This window comes from Hyla sarda, chromosome 3 (genome assembly GCF_029499605.1).
Source record: "Hyla sarda isolate aHylSar1 chromosome 3, aHylSar1.hap1, whole genome shotgun sequence".
NCBI classification, from domain to species: Eukaryota; Metazoa; Chordata; class Amphibia; order Anura; family Hylidae; genus Hyla; species Hyla sarda.
This window is the reverse complement of record NC_079191.1, coordinates 83,115,735-83,134,637: the sequence shown is the minus strand read 5'-3', so window position 1 is coordinate 83,134,637 and position 18,903 is coordinate 83,115,735. Positions and strand designations below refer to the sequence as shown.

The 18,903-nt window shown below is 42.0% G+C and overlaps 1 protein-coding gene across 3 annotated transcripts in view; it reads left to right on the top strand.

The window, feature by feature from the left end:
• Nucleotides 1–15,598, top strand: part of UBXN7 (UBX domain protein 7) — a 55,948-nt gene extending 40,350 nt beyond the window's left edge. For 2 of the 3 annotated variants that reach the window (XM_056564449.1, XM_056564448.1), the window contains 2 exons: nt 1,615–1,694; nt 12,347–15,598. In XM_056564449.1, coding sequence (XP_056420424.1) covers nt 1,615–1,694; nt 12,347–12,508 — 242 coding nt within the window. In that variant the 3' untranslated portion in view covers nt 12,509–15,598. The remainder of the gene's footprint in view (nt 1–1,614; nt 1,695–12,346) is intronic. The other variant, XM_056564447.1, reaches the window with a different exon arrangement.
• Nucleotides 15,599–18,903: the final 3,305 nt, after the last annotated feature.

The following is an 18,903-nucleotide window of genomic DNA, read 5'->3' as shown; positions in this document are numbered from 1 at the left end:
TCGTGCGAATTCTGCGCCATTTCCGCGCCAATTCTGCGTGGAAATGATTCTGACTGAAAAAGAAAATTAACATTGATCTCTATAGGTGTAAGACGCTGATTCCGCCTGAAAGAAAGTACATGTTCTTTCTTCAAGCGGAACAGACTTCCTCGTCAGAATTCTGCTTGAGGAAATTCCTCAATGTGAACTGAGGGGCAGAAATTTTGTACAACTCTATGGGGATTTTAACTGCTGAATGATTTAGAGAGGAAAAAGAAAGCAGAATTACTTGTGGAAATTCCTCTCCAATTCCTCAGTGTGAACATACCCTAAGAGAGTAGTGGATGCATGAAATCGCCTTCCTGTAGAAGTGGTCGCTACACATACAGTGAACGAGTTTAAGCATGCATGGGGTAGGTGTTAGGCTCAGGACTATTCATAGGACATTGGGCAGATTAGATGAGCCAGATGGTTCTTATCTGTCGATACATTCTATGTTTCTATGCCGGTATCGCCCCTGTACATTGAATGGGTGAAAACTTGTCAGGCTTGCCTGCTACTACATATGAGTGTCTTTTGCAAAACTCTATCCTCACATATTCTGAAAATTGCTGCAGATGTACACCATGCAATCTGCACTGCAAATCTGCTACATGTTAAGTCATCCTTCTAATGCTGTGGAAACTGATACATTTATCTGGGCAGACTCATATGAGAACTAGGCACCTCCTAAGCATCCATGTCCTACATGACGTAAAGAAGGTTAGGAAAGGTATATGATCAGTATTAGGGTGGATTCACACAACGATTTTACTGTACAGGAACCGGATCTGGCTGGGGGGGGGGAGCAAAAAGTGTTCGCTCCCTATCCCAACCGGACCCAGCCTGTATCTAACTCATTTCAATGAGACGACCGGAGTGAAATGGTGACTCTGGTCGGCTCATTTTTGCTCCGTATCCGGTTTTCTGACCGGACTTAAACCCGTGGTATGCCTTGATTTTAGGGCCGGTCACAAAACCGTATACGGGGCAAAAACGACTCGGCTCATTGAAATGAATTAGATACGGGCCAAGTCCAGCTGGCATAGGGAACGGACGGTTTTCTTTCCCCCAGCCGGATCCAGTTCCTGTACAGTAAATTCATAGCGTTAACCCACCCTTAGTAGTAGTTTCGCTTCCTATTGTTTGGTAGTTATATTGGAAAAATGATCTGTTTCCAATTTGTCATTATTTATAGTGATCTGTAGATGTTTTTGACACGTGCCAGGCTGGTTTATGCCTTTCCTATCTGCCATCTATAGCTGTAGACATGTCTGTGTGTATCCCAATGTATTTATGAGACTCCCAAAATGCAGTGTAAATTTCATTTTAGATACGGTTAATCTTGTACTGGCATTAGATTAGCACTATATGTCCCAGTTAATGAAACCGTCAGACTGTGGGCACATATTTAGTTTACATGGAGATTTACAGTCTATATGACAACGCAGATGGGGAATCTTTCTCCTACTAAGCCCACTTTCATGTAAGCATGTTACTAAAATATAGTTGGGTCTAGGTTATGGATGTAACCACAGGTCTAGAGATCCAATCTAAAAATATGCAGTGATATATTTATTTTTCTCTTATCTCTAGGTCCCAAAGCAAAGCTCATGTTGCGATACCCAGATGGTAAAAGGGAACAAATCTCATTACCAGAAAAGGCCAAGTTAATGGTATGTAATGTAGATTGCATGACCTAGTTTGCTGACCTTCGACCTTCATGGTGAAAACACATTTTGTGAATCACATACGCTCATCTATGACTATTATATACAGGCATTTTCTTATTGCAGGCTTTCTGTTGTTTGTCAGTAGTACCTCCCTTTATTTTTCATTTTAACCCTTTGAGGATCAAGGGACGTATTTGTCCCATGTTTTTAGTTGCTTGTATCAGGCAATTAAAAACATGTGACAAATACATCCCTTGGTCCTCAAAGGGTTAACCCCTTAAGGACTCACATTTTTTCCGTTTTATTTTTTCCTTATCACCTTCTAAAAATCATAACTTTCAGTTTTCCACCTGCAGACTTATATGATGGCTTGTTTTATGCGCTACCTTGTTTACTTTGTAACGACATCAGTAATTTCACCACAAAATCTATGGCGAAACAAAAAAATATATATTTGTGGGGCAAAATTGAAAAAAAAACGCAATTTTGTGATATTTAGCGGCTTCTGTTTCTACACAGTGCACTTTTCGGTAAAATTGCTAAAAACCGGTTCGATAAAAATTTTATATTTATTCTGTAGGTCCATACGATTACAAGTATACCCAATTTATGTAGGTTTGGTTTTATTTTACTTCTTAAAAATTATAACTACATGCACCAAAATTTGTATGTTTAACCCCTTAAGGTCTGAGGGCATACCAATACGCCCCTGTTTTAGAGTCCTTAAGGACTGAGGGCGTATGAGTACACCCGTGGGAATTCGGTCCCCGCCACTGAAGGGATAGGAGTGAGATGGCAGGGGTGCCACCCCTCCTATCCCTGCTATTGGTCGGTCAGAAGTGACCACCAATAGCAGATCGGGGGCAAAGGGGGGTTAAAGTTCGGTTCCTCTGTTTTGCCTACCCACTGTAGTCCGTGCAGAACAGGGGAACTGTCCTGTGACTGGCGCCGGAGGTCACTTACCATTGGCAGCAGCGGTGATCGGCGGCAGCGGGCGGCAATGACATGCGGCTGTCTCCCTGGTGCAGACTACTGAAGCCGGTGAGTTGCCTCGCAACATCTAGAGGGCTACAGTTTGGAGACCACTATAGTGGTCTCTAAACTGTAGCCCTCCAGATTTTGAAAAACTACAACTCCCAGCATGCCAAGACAGCAGTTTGCAACATCTGGAGTGCCACAGTTTGGAGATCACTTTGCGGTGGTTTCTAAACCGTGGCCCTCTAAATCTTGCAAAACTACAACTCCCAGCATGCACAAACAGCAACCGGCTGTCTCGCCATGCTGGGAGTTACAGTTGCGTACCTCCAGCTGTTGCATAACTACATCTCCCAGCATGCCCTTCGGCGATCAGTACATACTGGGAGTTGTAGTTTTGCAACAGCTGGAGGCACACTGGTTGGAAAATACTGAGTTAGATAACAGAACCTAACTGAAGGTTTTCCAACCAGTGTGCCTCCAGCTGTTGCAAAACTACAACTCCCAGCATGTACTGTAAACATTCACACGGGCGGGTTTACAGTGAGTTTCCTGCTTCGTTTGAACTGCGGCCGCTGCCAGTGCGAATGTAAAGTGTAAAAAAAAAATTTTTTTACACTAACATGCTGGTGTTGCCCCATACTTTTTATTTTCACAAGAGGTAAAAGGAAAAAAGACCCTCAAAATTTGTAACACAATTCCTCCTGAGTACAGAAATACCCCATATGTGGGTGTAAAATGCTCTGCGGACGCACAACAAGGCTCAGGAGTGAGAGCGCACTATGTACATTTGAGGCCTAAATTGGTGATTTGCACAGGGGTGGCTGATTTTACAGCGGTTCTGACATAAACACCAAAAAGTAAATACCCACATGTGATCCCATTTTGGAAACCACACCCCTAACGGAATGTAACAAGGGGTATAGTGAGCCATAACACCCTACAGGTGTTTGACGAATTTTCGTTAAAGTTGGATGGGAAAATGAGAATTTTTTTTTTTACTAAAATGCTGGTGTTACCCTAAATTTTTCATTTTCATAAGGGAAAATAGGGAAAATAGGGAAAATGTGGGGGTAAAGTGCTCTGCGGGTGCACTACAATGCTCAGAAGAGAAGGAGCGCAATTTGGGCTTTTGGGGAGAAAATTTGTCCAGAATTGAAGGCCATGTGTGTTTACAAAGCCCCCATAGTGCCAAAACAATGGATCCCCCCCCACCCCCCCCCCCCCCCCCACCCCGACATGTGACCACATTTTGGAAACTACACCCCTAACGTAATGTATTAAGGGGTACAGTGAGGATATATGCCCCACAGGTGTCTGTCAGATTTTTGGAACAGTGGTCTGTGAAAATTAAAAATGTATTTCTCTCAGTGTCCTGATGTCCTGATGTGTCGCGTGTCCTGATGTGCGGTCAGCCCGCAAGCCCGCGTCATAGCAGGAGAGCGGGTGTAGGGCGCACAGGTATGCCCAGGGTCCTTAATGGTCTATTCACATGTACAGTATTCTGCGCAGATTTGATGCACAGTATTTTCTGCTGCAGATTTCAATGTAAACAGAATGACTGAACACAGCTTAAAATCCTGCGCATCAAATCTGCACAGAATACTGTGCATGTGAATAGACCCTAAAGGGGTAAATAAATCCCAAATAATATAAGCCAAAAAATGAAACTACTATGTAAAAAATGTATCAAATTTTATTGAACATGATTATATATCCAAACAATTACCCCTAAAATACATATACACAGAAGAGAGTTAAAAAGATTGTGGGAATTAATATAGAGAAGAGAGAAAAAGACAACAGGAGGTGCGCCCCTAGTGAGGACCGTTTGGGTGCATCCAAAAAAAAAGTAAAGATGGGTTCTTACCCTTGAGAGTTGCACTAAGGGCACAACACCTACAGTGGTGTGTGTGGAGAGAAGGAAACGGCTGGACAGCTGCCACGAGGAACTTCCTGGGGTGACGTCAGTCTATCCGGTGGAAGTACAATATGGAAGTTTATAAAATAGGTTCATCTGAATGAAGGCGCTGGTCCCCAAGTATGTTAGAAAATTTTTATTAGCAACGCGTTTTGAACCCCTGCATACAGTTTGTGCCGGCAACCTTACATTTATAGAACAAAAATGATGACCACTTCCGGATTACCTGGAAGGTGGCCGTGTGCAAAAAAACTGAAAAAAATGCAAGATGTACTGTGCATAAAGTATACAATAAAAAATGCAATAGAAATATGATAAATAACCAGGCACAGTAAAAAGTTAAACTTAACTTAATGTAGAGTGAAAATATAATTCATTCATTTATTTCGGCACAAGGATAAAACTGGTGATGTCAGTACCAGAAAAGCACCAGTAGATGGCAGTGTTGTATGGCAAAGAATGTTGTATAGCGGAGGGTATTCGCATAGGAGCTGTTAACTAGTGAATGGCCTGTGTAGAAGACATGCGCAGAAGGGAATATTTCTAAACGGGATCGTCGGATGAAGATCGAGGATGCTCACATACACACTCCGAGAGATCTTCTGTGTGGTAAGTAGAATAATTAAAAGAAGCAGCTGTTGGTGAGAGAAATATGGTATATAACCTGGACGGGTAGCTTAATTGAAAAACAGAAGCACCAAAATGTTGATATAGGACGCTCATGTATGATGGCCGTAGAAAAGGAGCTAATTAAAGCATAGAGGATAAAGACATTTACTGCAAAGGGACAATAATGAATGATGTGCATAATGAAATGAATGAGTAGTAAAATGTAAATGTAGTGATTGGGTAACAGCAAACTATGAACATAAGGAGTTACATAGAACAGTACGCTCAGAGGAAAATGGTGTAATATGAATGTCATTTTAGGGTAACGGTGGAATATAAAACTAGAGGATTACTTTAGACCGTTCATTAAGCCCATCCGGAACCAGGGTTCCCATTCGGTAGATCCAATACACTTCTTTTCGTTTAAGCTGTTCAAACCTATTTGAAAGGTCTTGTGGAATTATTTCTAAAGGTGTCATTTTCATAGGGTGTTCAATACCTGGATGGAATAGTGCACAATGTCTAGAGACTCCATGTAATTGGAATTTATTGCGAATGTTTATTAAGTCTGCTGTGTAAAGGCTGTATTGTTCTTCCCACATATTGGAGGAAGCAAATGCATTGTAATACGTATATTACATAGTCAGACTAGCAGGTTAATCAGGTTTTTATTTTGAAAGTTTCACCTGTTTTTTTTTTTAAGTGATACTCGTCTGGTTATGTGTAATTTCGTGACAGCACATGCAATTTTTTCTATGGCACTTGTAACTCCCTGGTTTGGTTAAAGAATCTTCTTTCTTAGTATTTTGGTAATGATATTGGCGCAATTGGCTCGGGGCTAGAAGGTTTTTCAAATTAGGAGCCCTTCGAAAAGTCAGTTGTGGCATTGTAGGTAAGGATTTCTTGAGATAAATGTCCTGTTGGAGTATGTGCCAATGGGATTTTAAAATGTCTTTAATAGCTGTAGTGCCGTTATTAAAAGTAGTGATAAAATTGCCACTAAATTTGTTAGCTTGTTTTCCATTTGATGGAACAAATTTAGTGGCAATTTTATCACTACTTTTAACCCCTTAAGGACTCAGGGTTTTTCCGTTTTTGCACTTTCGTTTTTTCCTCCTTACCTTTAAAAAATCATAACCCTTTCAATTTTCCACCTAAAAATCCATATTATGGCTTATTTTTTGCGTCGGCAATTCTACTTTGCAGTGACATTAGTCATTTTACCCAAAAATGCACGGCGAAACGGAAAAAAAAATCATTGTGCGACAAAATCGAAAAAAAAAACGCCATTTTGTAACTTTTGGGGGCTTCCGTTTCTACGCAGTGCATATTTCGGTAAAAATGACACCTTATCATTATTCTGTAGATCCATACAGTTAAAATGATACCCTACTTATATAGGTTTGATTTTGTCGCACTTCTGGAAAAAATCATAACTACATGCAGGAAAATTTATATGTTTAAAAATGTCATCTTCTGACCCCTATTACTTTTTTATTTTTCCACGTACAGGGCGGTATGAGGACTCATTTTTTGCGCCGTGATCTGAAGTTTTTATCGGTATGATTTTTGTTTTGATCAGACTTTTTGATCACTTTTTATTCATTTTTTTAATGGTATAAAAAGTGACCAAAATACGCTTTTTTGGACTTTGGAATTTTTTTGCGCGTACGCCATTGACCGTGCGGTTTAATTAATGATATATTTTTATAGTTCGGACATTTACGCACGCGGCGATACCACATAGGTTTATCTTTTTATTTATTTTTTTACACTGTTTTATTTTTTTTTATGGGAAAAGGGGGGTGATTCAAACTTTTATTAGGGAAGGGGTTAAATGACCTTTATTAACACTTTTTTTTTTTTACATTTTTTTTGCAGTGTTATAGGTCCCATAGGGACCTATAACACTGCACACACTGATCTCTAATGCTGATCACTGGCGTGTATTAACACGCCTGTGATCAGCATTATCGGCGCTTGACTGCTCCTGCCTGGATCTCCGGCACGGAGCAGTCATTCGTCGATCGGACACCGAGGAGGCAGGTAAGGGCCCTCCCGGTGTCCGGTCAGCTGTTCGGGACGCCGCGATTTCACCGCGGCGGTCCCGAACAGCCCGACTGAGCAGCCGGGTCACTTTCAGTTTCACTTTAGAAGCGGCGGTCAGCTTTGACCGCTGCTTCTAAAGGGTTAATACCGCACATCGCCGCAATCGGTTGATGAGCGCCGGGACCGACGCGATATGATGCAGGATCGCGGTGTGATCCTGCTTCATATCGCGGGAGCCGGCGCAGGACGTAAATATACGTCCTGCGTCGTTAAGGGGTTAATAACGGCACTACAGCTATTAAAGACATTTTAAAATCCCATTGGCACATACTCCAACAGGACATTTATCTCAAGAAATCCTTACCTACAATGCCACAACTGACTTTTCGAAGGGCTCCTAATTTGAAAAGCCTTCTAGCCCCGAGCCAATTGCGCCAACATCATTACCAAAATACTAAGAAAGAAGATTCTTTAACCAAACCAGGGAGTTACAAGTGCCATAGAAAAAATTGCATGTGCTGTCACGAAATTACACATAACCAGACGAGTATCACTTAAAAAAAGGAGGGGCAACTTTCAAAATAAAAACCTGATTAACCTGCCAGTCTGACTATGTAATATACGTATTACAATGCATTTGCTTCCTCCAATATGTGGGAAGAACAATACAGCCTTTACACAGCAGACTTAATAAACATTCGCAATAAATTCCAATTACATGGAGTCTCTAGACATTGTGCACTATTCCATCCGGGTATTGAACATCCTATGAAAATGACACCTTTAGAAATAATTCCACAAGACCTTTCAAATAGGTTTGAACAGCTTAAACGAAAAGAAGTGTATTGGATCTACCGAATGGGAACCCTGGTTCCGGATGGACTTAAAGGACATCTGCAGCGTTACAAACACTTATCCCCTATCCTCAATATAGGGGATAAGTGTTTGATCGCGTGGGATCAGAACGCTGGGGCCCCCGGCAATCTCCTGTACGGGGCCGCGGCGGTCCCGTGCAGGGGGGTGTGCCGGCTGCAGCATGACATTGCGGCCGGCACGCCTTCTCCATACATCTCTATGGGAGAGGCCGGGAGGCAGCATTCGTGCCTCCCCGCATCCCCCATAGAACTGTATGGGGACGGGGAGGAGACGGGGCGTCACCGTTGACCTCTAGATCGACGCTACGCGCCTTAGCACTCACCTTGAGCGCTTATGGCGGTGCCCCGTTAGGGAGATCGTGGGGGGGTCCCAGCGGTCGGACCCCCCGTGATCAAACACTTATCCCCTATCCTGTGGATAGGGGATAAGTGTTATACCGCTGCAGTTGTCCTTTAATGAACGGTCTAAAGTAATCCGCTAGTTTTATATTCCACCGTTACCCTAAAATGACATTCATATTACACCATTTTCCTCTGAGCGTACTGTTCTATGTAACTCCTTATGTTCATAGTTTGCTGTTACCCAATCACTACATTTACATTTTACTACTCATTCATTTCATTATGCACATCATTCATTATTGTCCCTTTGCAGTAAAGGTCTTTATCCTCTATGCTTTAATTAGCTCCTTTTCTACGGCCATCATACATGAGCGTCCTATATCAACATTTTGGTGCTTCTGTTTTTCAATTAAGCTACCCGTCCAGGTTATATACCATATTTCTCTCACCAACAGCTGCTTCTTTTAATTATTCTACTTACCACACAGAAGATCTCTCGGAGTGTGTATGTGAGCATCCTCGATCTTCATCCGACGATCCCGTTTAGAAATATTCCCTTCTGCACATGTCTTCTACACAGGCCATTCACTAGTTAACAGCTCCTATGCGAATACCCTCCGCTATACAACATTCTTTGCCATACAACACAGAAACTAGTTTTTACCGTGCCTGGTTATTTATCATATTTCTATTGCATTTGTAATTGTATACTTTATGCACAGTACATCTTTCATTTTTTTTTTTTTTTTTTTTTTTTTTGCACACGGCCACCTCCCAGGTAATCCGGAAGTGGTCATCATTTTTGTTCTATAAATGTAAGCTTGCCGGCACAAACTGTAAGCTTGATGATGAAGATCCCAGTCGGGGATCGAAACGCGTTGCTAATAAAAATTTCTTAACATACTTGGGGACCAGCGCCTTCATTCAGAGGAACCTATTTTATAAGCTTCCAAAAAGATGGTGGGGGAGCAGACCAAGCAGTAAGGATGTAGTTCATAATTAATAATCAATACCAAATCTAATTCATAATCAAAACATTTTAATTACTGCAAAATTCATTTGGCAAGTTCCAAAGTGTAGCAGCCGTCTTTAGTCCCAAAATAGGGGGGCATACAAGAGCTGTAAACATGGACTGATGGTAAACAGTAATAAAGTGCATAGAATAAGTAATATGCAGTGGTAAAGTGCACCTAAAATACTACAAAGGCTGCACTGGACAATTAATAGTCACTTATAGGGTGCACTACAATAAATGTACCCAGTTTGCACATAAGATAAAGTGCCTCACAATGGATTATCCTCTAAAGGTAAAGAGAGGCTGCTCAATACATATCTGTATTCTGGATTATTTGTATGTATTAAGCAGCGCCTCTCTACCTTTAGAGGATAATTCATTACTGCACTGGATGTCTGGGGTGCCGCAGCCAAGATCGCGGGGGTCCCTTTTGGATAGGGGATGAGATGACTAGTGGCGGAGTACCCCTTTAACCTTTTAAGCACGCAGGGCGTACCTGTACGCCCTTCACCCGGTATAAAACGCGGGGTCATGCCGTGACCCCGCGTCATACCGGGTCGGTCCCGGCGGCTAATGACCCTGGGCTAATAGCGGGCGGCACCGATCGTGCGCGGTGTTCAAAGTTGATTGCTGCGTCTAAAATGAAAGTAAAATCTTCCTGGCAGCTCAGTCGGTCTGATCGAGACCATCTGATGATGTCGCGATCAGCTAGAACGCGAGCCGAGGTCCCCTCACTTGCCTCCGTCGCGTCCGATCGCCGATTGATTGCTCAGAGCCTGATATCCAGGCTTGAGGAATCAACCGCCGATTACACTAATCTTTGCTGTGTCAATGCACTGCAATAAACTGTGTATGAGATCGGTATGTGCAGTGAAATAGCCACCAGAGGGGGCTATAACACTGCAAAAAAAAAGTGTAAAAAAAAAGTGAATAAAGGTCATTTAACCCATTTCCCCAATAAAAGTAAGAATCACCCCTTGTTTCCCATAATACATAATACTCCCCCTTTATAAATCATTGGTACGGCCTCACCTGGAATATGCTGTTCAGTTTTGGTCGCCTGTTCATAGGAGGGACACTGCGGAGCTGGAAAGGGTGCAGAGACGAGCGACTAAACTAATATGGGGCATGGAACATCTTAGCTATGAGGAGCGATTAAAGGAGTTACAATTGTTTAGTCTTGAGAAGAGACGTCTAAGGGGGGATATGATAAACGTATATAAGTATATAAATGGCCCATACAAAAAATATGGAGAAAAACTGTTCCAGGTTAAACCCCCCCAAAGGACGAGGGGGCACTCCCTCCGTCTGGAGAAGAAAAGGTTTAGTCTAAAGGGGCGACACGCCTTCTTTACCGTGAGGACTGTGAATTTATGGAACGGTCTACCTCAGGAACTGGTCACAGCAGGAACAATTAACAGCTTTAAAACAGGGTTAGATACATTCCTGGAACAAAATAACATTAATGCTTATGCAGAATTATAAAACTACATCCCTTTCCCTTATCCCCTTACACCCTTCCCTTCAATTCCCTGGTTGGACTCGATGGACGTATGTCTTTTTTCAACCGTACTAACTATGTAACGGAGATGGGGAAGAAAGGTTACAGATCCTATTCATGTTAATGGGCTTTTTTTCCCCATTGTTCTCTGTTATTGTCCATTGCATTAATTTTGCTTCGTTTATGAGCAGAGACTAGATGGGCATGCAGAAACTTTTTTTTCCCCTGTCATAACTGATGTAGTCTGATTGAAGTCTGTGGTGACCCAAATAACTTATTTTAATTTGTTGTTTCACCCTTTATTGCTACTAGCATGCTCAGAAGAAGAAAACATTGAAATGGTTATAAAATAACAACATTAATTTATATGCAAGTTTTACAAAATCTTTTACCATTTTACTTCCATTAACATCAGTTTCATATCCATTATGAGTGACCTCAGTTGTGTCCATTTAACGGACAGATCATAACGGATTTTAACAACGCTGATGTGAGCATAGCTTTAGGAATATTGTTTTATAGATTATGTACCATATTTTTCGCCGTATAAGATGCACTTTTTCTTCCCCAAAAGAAAGGGGGGGGGGGGGGAAGTTGGTGCGTCTTATACGGCAAATCCACCTTAAAACCCTGTCCTATTGCTGCGGTCCCTGTGGCCATCAGCGGCCGGGACCCGCGGCTAATACAGGACATCACCGATCGCGGTGATGCCCTGTATTAACCTTTCAGACGCGGAGATCATAGCTGACCACCGCGTCTGAAGGGAAAGTGACACTAACTCGGCTGCTCAGTCAGGCTGTTCGGGACCGCCGTGGTGAAATTGCGGCGTCCCGCACAGCTTACAGGACACTGGGAGGGACCTTACCTGCCTCCTTGGTGTCTGCTCCTTGCTGGGATCCCCTGCATGGCCGGCGCTCTCCTTCGTCGTCATCACGTCGTCGCGCACGCCGTCCTGTCATACAAAAGGAGTGGCGTGCGTAGCGACGTGATGGCGGCGACGGAGAGCGAGGATACCCGGCAGCAGAGACGTTCCGGAGCGACGGGGACGCGGCGACACGGGGACGCGGTGACCGGGCCTGGAGCGGCGGGGACACGTGAGTACTACCTCCTATACCAGTGGTCTTCAACCAGCGGACCTCCAGATATTGCAAAACTACAACTCCTGGCATGCCCGGAGCATGCCAGGAGTTGTAGTTTTGCAACATCTGGAGGTCCGCAGTTTGAAGGTTCAGAATCTTTTTTTTTTTTTTTTTTCTAGATTTTCATCCTTTTAAAATTGGGTGCGTCTTATATGCCGGAGAATCTTATATGGCGAAAAATACGGTAATCCTGCTATTTTTCAACTATTTTTCCCATCTTGTCTTTCAGGCTCTGGTTAAACATGTGCAGCAGAAAGGATATCCAAATGAGAGGTTCGAGCTCCTAACAAACTTTCCACGACGGAAGTTATCACACTTGGACTATGATGTCACATTACAAGACGCTGGCTTGTGTCCTCAAGAGACTGTGTTTGTGCAAGAAAGAAATTGACCGACCTCCTATTCCCTTCCTTCCTGTTCATCTTCTGTTACTCCTTTTTAGAAGATATTTTTGGTTCTCCTACTTTGGTTTGTCTCTTCCTTAATGCATATTGCTGGGGATTGGCAAGTATCAATGACCTCCAGTGGTTTTGGAGAGGGCGGATCAGGAGATTTTAGTGCTTTGGTGATGAGAGGATCCATACGGCAGTTTTCACATTTCACAAGTCTGTTCAATAGTACTGGAAAAATCGGGCCTCTTCCTTTTTGGATGCCAGGTACTCCTAGCTATTTTAGTAAGGTCAGCCAACTTTGTAAGTCTTTTTTGACGTTCCATAGTTTATATGTTAATTTGGAACTTCAAGGGTAGTTTCATGTTTCATCAATGACTCTTATTTATTACTTTTTTTTTTTGCAAAAAGTGCAAAGTTTGTTTGATTCTTTCATGACTTTGGTCATGTTTGACATCTTTATTTCAAAATTCTGACCAATTGTGAATCTTAAACTTGTCTCTGAATACATTACCAAATACTGGAGGCAGCCATGTCTATTATTCCTGGGGGAGGGGATGTGGGATTTATCTTTTACATAATCAGATGCCTTTACTTTTATGGCAGATGTTCACAGGGGGGGGGGGGGGGGCACACGATATCACATTAACATGTTATACATTTTTACTGTACAATTCCTTTAATCTGACCCTGGCTCTTCTTATTTTATTGTTTGGGTTATCAGTTGGTCTTAGAAATAGGTATACAATTTCAACTTCACGGTTATTATCCAAAATAAATAAAATACTCTGTTCTTAGGGCCATTTAATGATTCGAGACACCCTGTAAATGGGCGCCAAACTCATAGATCGATGATAGTTTACAGAGCCTGTGACACAACTCCTACGTTGTACCGGGGAGAACTGCACAAACTATTGCTGGTTAATGTCGCCCTTTGAAGCAAATAAACAAATTTAAATTGATAAATATGAATTCAATAAACAGAAGTGTTAATCGTAAACAAGCATGTTAGGTTGGAATCCCATATGTTTGTTTGTTTTGTCAATTTTTTTTTCTGTGAGCCAAAAAATCCATAAGTGGAGTCTGAATTAAAGCATCATTCGTGTTTTTCAAGTCTGGGTGTGTGTTCACATGTTCAGGTTTTCATTGCTATTGAATACAAAGCCAGGAATTGATTTAAAAAGGGGGGAAGTGTTAGTTGTTTTTTACATGTCCATTATTTATGATCCTTTCCTGGCTTTGTCTTCAGTAGTAAGCCGGGGTGTTGGGGAAAAAAACTACTTGTCCAAGGGACTAAAGCGGAACACAATCTACTTGTCCCTCAAGAAAATCAACTTGTCCTGATGGATAAAATAAGTTCAACCAAAATAGTCTGTAAATAAGGTCTTTATTAGTTTCTGCACTTTCGTTTTTTCCTCCTCGTCCTATAATAGCCATAACTCTTATTTTCCCATCTACAGAACCATATGAGGCTTGTTTTTTGCGGGGCCAAGTATACTTTGTAATGACACCTTTCATTTTTCCATAACTTATGCTCTGAAATGGGGAAAAAAAATTTTGTGAGGTGAAATTGAAAAAAATGCCAATTTTTTTTTCCGCCATTCACCATGTGGTCAAACTTAATTTAATACTTCAGGTCGGCCTGATTACACCAATACCAAATTTGTTTAGTTTCCGTCATGTTTTAAGAATTATTTTTTATTTTTTTAAACTTTTTTATTTAAAAAAAAAATTCCTGATCCCTATAACATTTTTATTTTTCCGTATACTCGGCTGTATGATGGCTCATTTTTTTGGGCCGTAATATGCTGTTCGTATCTGTACCATTTTGGTATTGATCATACTTTTTGAACACAATTTTACTTAATTTTTTTCTGGCATATGATGTTATAAACATTAAAAATAATGCAATTCTGTCATTTGGTATTTTTTTTTTTTTTTTTATACATTAACGTTTTATTAAAAGTACAAAGTTCAAGTAAATTACAAAAACACCATCAATAAACAGGCATCGTAGGAAACGCGGTTGTCGATAGGGTACACACATATGGTGCGTACCATCACTATATAAAGTCAGGTATTCAGTAACAAGACAGGATGTTGAATACATTAAAGTGAATAGTTAAAGACATGACAATTCAAACATCAACTAGTCAACTCAAGGTACATGGTCCAAGCTTCTATGTGATCAGGGTAGGTACAATCAACAACAATGTGGTTGGTGTAAGCAACATATGGGAAGAAGAGGAGATGAGGACAGAAAGAAGGAGGATGAAGAGACAGGAAAGGGTTCCAAAGGGACAGAAGGGAATGGGAACGAGGAAGACTACTAGGTTCGTAAGAAAGAGGTTGTTAGACTTGCCCAGCGGGTCAGGAGGGCTTCAGAACAACATGGCAAAGCAATGAGGCATGGTGGCTATTTGTGAAAAATGGGCTGTTTAGGTAGAGGGAGCACCGGAAACCGGGCGTGCTGTAGGGCTTGGGGGACATATGTCTCCGAGTCAAAGATGCATGGACGTATAGTCCCTAGAGGATGTAAAATGTGTCCAAGGGTGCCAGACGGTGTTGTATTTGTCTATCTGATTTTTGGAGTCGGCTAGCAATTCTTCCATCCTGTGTAGATGGGAGGATTCTTGGAGCCAAGATAAATGTTATTTTTTTTATAGTTCGGACAATTACTCACGTGCCAATACCAAATATGTTTTTTTATTATGTTTACATATTTTTATATGGAAAAGGGGGTGATATGAACTTTTAATATGGAAGGGGTTAATGGGTGTTTTTAAACTTTTAGTAAACTTTCTTTTTTAAATACACTTTTTTAGGAGGAAACATTTAGATTTCTCATACAGATCAATGCAGTTCTATTGAACTCCATTGATCTTTGTTCATTTGGTTGATCTTTGTTCATCTGTGGGGGCAGCCATGAATGCAGAGGTAAGCCTTCCGGCTTCCTCCACAGGGGATCGCCACCCCACCCCCACTTTAGACAACACTGTCAACTTTGACAGCGGTGATCTAGAGGGTTAATAGCCATCCGCGACGATTGCTACATGCTGGGCTATTAGCGGCGTCCCCCAGCTGCTGAAATCAGCCGGGGGCTGCCGAGTATGGAACGGGCCAGAGTCAGGAGCCTAATCCTTACACCCTGAGCGCCGGTGTATGGATTGGGCTCCTGACATGAGCCCGCTCCATACTCAGCGGCCCCCGGCTGATTTCAGTAGCTGGGGGCCGCCGCTAATAGCCCAGCATGCGGCGATCTTGAAAGGTGGTGGTGGTGGGGGGGGGGGGTCGGGTCGGTGCGGCACGGCCCTGTTTGCCCGATACAAAGCTAAATCTATTTTTTTTTTTTTTTTTTTTTTTTATATTCACCTGCCCGGAACTACATGTCCCAGGTGTTGGGCGATAGAATTTCCACATCCCTGAGTAAAGGAGCCTAGAGATGAGACGTGACCCATTGGCTAAAGTGTGGCCATGTTTTAATATGCATTCCCCTGAAGTTACACAAGGTGAGCAACTTGCTCATCCCCCATGTGCCTATTTAGTTTTGCGTTGTTCCTGTTGGTTTTGACCATCTTAGGGCACCAATTGGGATGCTTGAGCATACTCTGTTCAACTGAATGTTGCTTATTAGTCTCGATTGCAAGCAAGGGGGATTGTGGGAAAGTATGTGTTCTGTGGCATGGCAACAGCAGGGTCATGGGTTACTAGGAAGTGATTATATCCATGGGGGAGAAAAGCAGTACAATGATGAATGTCATTTTACTTAAAGGGGTACTCCGGTGGAAAACTTTTTTTTTTTTTATCAACTGGTGCCAGAAAGTTAAACAGATTTGTAAATTACTGTATTTCTATTAAAAAATCTTAATCCTTCCAGTACTTATTAGCTGCTGAATACTACAGAGGAAATGCTTTTCTTTTTGTAACACAGAGCTCTCTGCTGACATCATGAGCACGGTGCTCTCTGTTGGCATCTCTGTCCATTTTAAGAACTGTCCAGAGTAGGAGAAAATCCCCATAGCAAACATATTCTGCTCAGGACAGTTCCTAAAATGGACCGAGATGTCAGCAGAGAGCACTGTGCTTCTGATGGCAGCAGAGAGCACTGTGTTCCAAAAATAAAAGAATTTCCTCTGTAGTATTCAGCAGCTAATATGTACTGGAAGGATTAAGATTTTTTTAATAGAAGTCATTTACAAATATGTTTAACTTTCTGGCACCAGTTGGTTTAAAAAAAAAAAGTTTTTCCACCGGAGTACCCCTTTAACAAAAAACCTGCACATTTGTACTCCTTAACATATATTTATTTGGTACACCTCTGATTTTACCAATTTTGTGATCAACTTGCTGCTTTATGGAAAAACCCTTTTTAACCCCTTAAAGAGATACTCCGGCGCTTAGACATCTTATCTACTATCCAAAGGATAGGGGATAAGATGCCTGATTGCGGGGGTCCCACCGCTGGGGTCCCTCATGATCTTGCACGCAGCACCCCAGTTAAAATCAGTCCCCGGAGCATGTTCGCTCCCGGTCGGATTACCGGTGACCGCGGGGCCGGCGGCGTGTGACGTCACGCCTCCGTCCCTGTGTGACATCACGCTCCGCCCCTCAATGCAAGCCTATGGGAGGAGTTGTTGCAGCTTTCACGCTCCTCCCATAGGCTTACATTGAGGGGCGGAGCGTGACATCACATGCCGCCGGCCCCGTGGTCGCCGGTAATCAGACCCGGAGCGAACATGCTCCGGGGACTGATTTTAACTGGGGTGCTGCGTGCAAGATCACGGGGGTCCCCAGCGGCGGGACCACCGCGATCAGGCATCTTATCCCCTATCCTTTTGATAGGGGATAACCTGTCTAAGCGCCGGAGTACCCCTTTAAGGACCACGGACATATAACGACCGCGTATATTTCCGTGGCCGGCTCCCGATCTGTGAAGCGCGCTAAGCTTCGTATCTGCGGGGTCCCGGTTTATATTGGACATTGCCGTTCGGGCTGATGTCCGGTATTAACCCTTTAGACTCTGCGATCAACAAAACAAAAATGATACCGATAAAAACTTCAGATCACGGCGCAAAAAATGAGCCCTCATACCGCCACGTTCCTGGAAAAATAAAAAGTTATAGGGGTAAGAAGATGACCATTTTAAACGTAGTAATTTTCCTGCATGTAGTTATGATTTTTTCCACAAGTACGATAAAAATCAAACCTATATAAGTAGGGAATCATTTTAATCCTATGGACCTACAGAATAATGTGTCATTTTTACCGAAAAATGTACTGTGTAGAAACTGAAGCCCCCAAAAGTTACAAAATGGTGTTTTTTCTTCAGTTTTGTTGCACAATTATAATTTTTTTTTCGTTTTGCTGTACAATTTTGGGTAAAATGACTGATGTCATTACAAAGTAGAATTGGTGGCAGAAAAATAAGCCATCATATGGATTTTTAGGTGCAACATTGAAAGGGTTATGATTTTTAAAATGTAAGGAGGAAAAAATGGAAGTGCAAAAAATGAAAACGCTTGGTCCTTAAGGGGTTATATAAAGATGATTCCATATTAATTAGCTGTGCTTTGCTGGCATGTCAGAATGTCTGGACTATGCTGGATCAAATACATTTTTTCTATACAGATTTCTCAAATGTTATCTCTCTTCCTGTACTGTGTAACTAATCTTCATTCAAGCGCTTAGACCCGGTTCAAAACCATATATGATGTGTTATATTAAAGACGTTCTTCAGCATTAGGAAAACATGGCTATCTTCCAAAAAATAAACAGACCCCCTTGTCCTCAGGTTGTGTCGCATTGCATCTCCGTTCCTTTCACTAGAAGAAAGTAGTTTTGTTTTTCTACCCCTGGATAATCCTTGTCCACATCCAAGTCAAGTAGTGCAATGCAGCTACTCCACCAGGAAAATAACCAATGGCAATGATCTATTTGCTGTTAGTGATTCAGCTGAAATTGTCTTAAAGGGGTAATCCAGAAAAAAGGTTTTCAAATCAACTGTTACCAGAAAGTTATACATATTTGTAAGTTACTCCTGTTAAAAAAATCTTAATCTTTCCAGTACTTATCAGCTGCTGTATACTAAAGAGGAAGTTGTATAGTTCTTTTCTGTCTGACCACAGTGCTCTCTGCTGACACTTCTGTACATGTCAGCAACTGTCCAGAGCAGAAGGGGTTTGCTATGACCTATAATAGGCGTAATTTACAGATCTATTTAACTTAATTTTTTTTTAAATTTCCGCCCTGAGTACCTCTTTAATTTGTGTTTCCTGATTGGTTCATCATAATTCCTCACAGCAAATCCACCCCTCAGCTAGAGCTGTACCACCTAATATCTGACAATTGCCTTGATGTTGTCAGGTTTACTTAGGCCAAGAACCAAGCATGAGTGAGC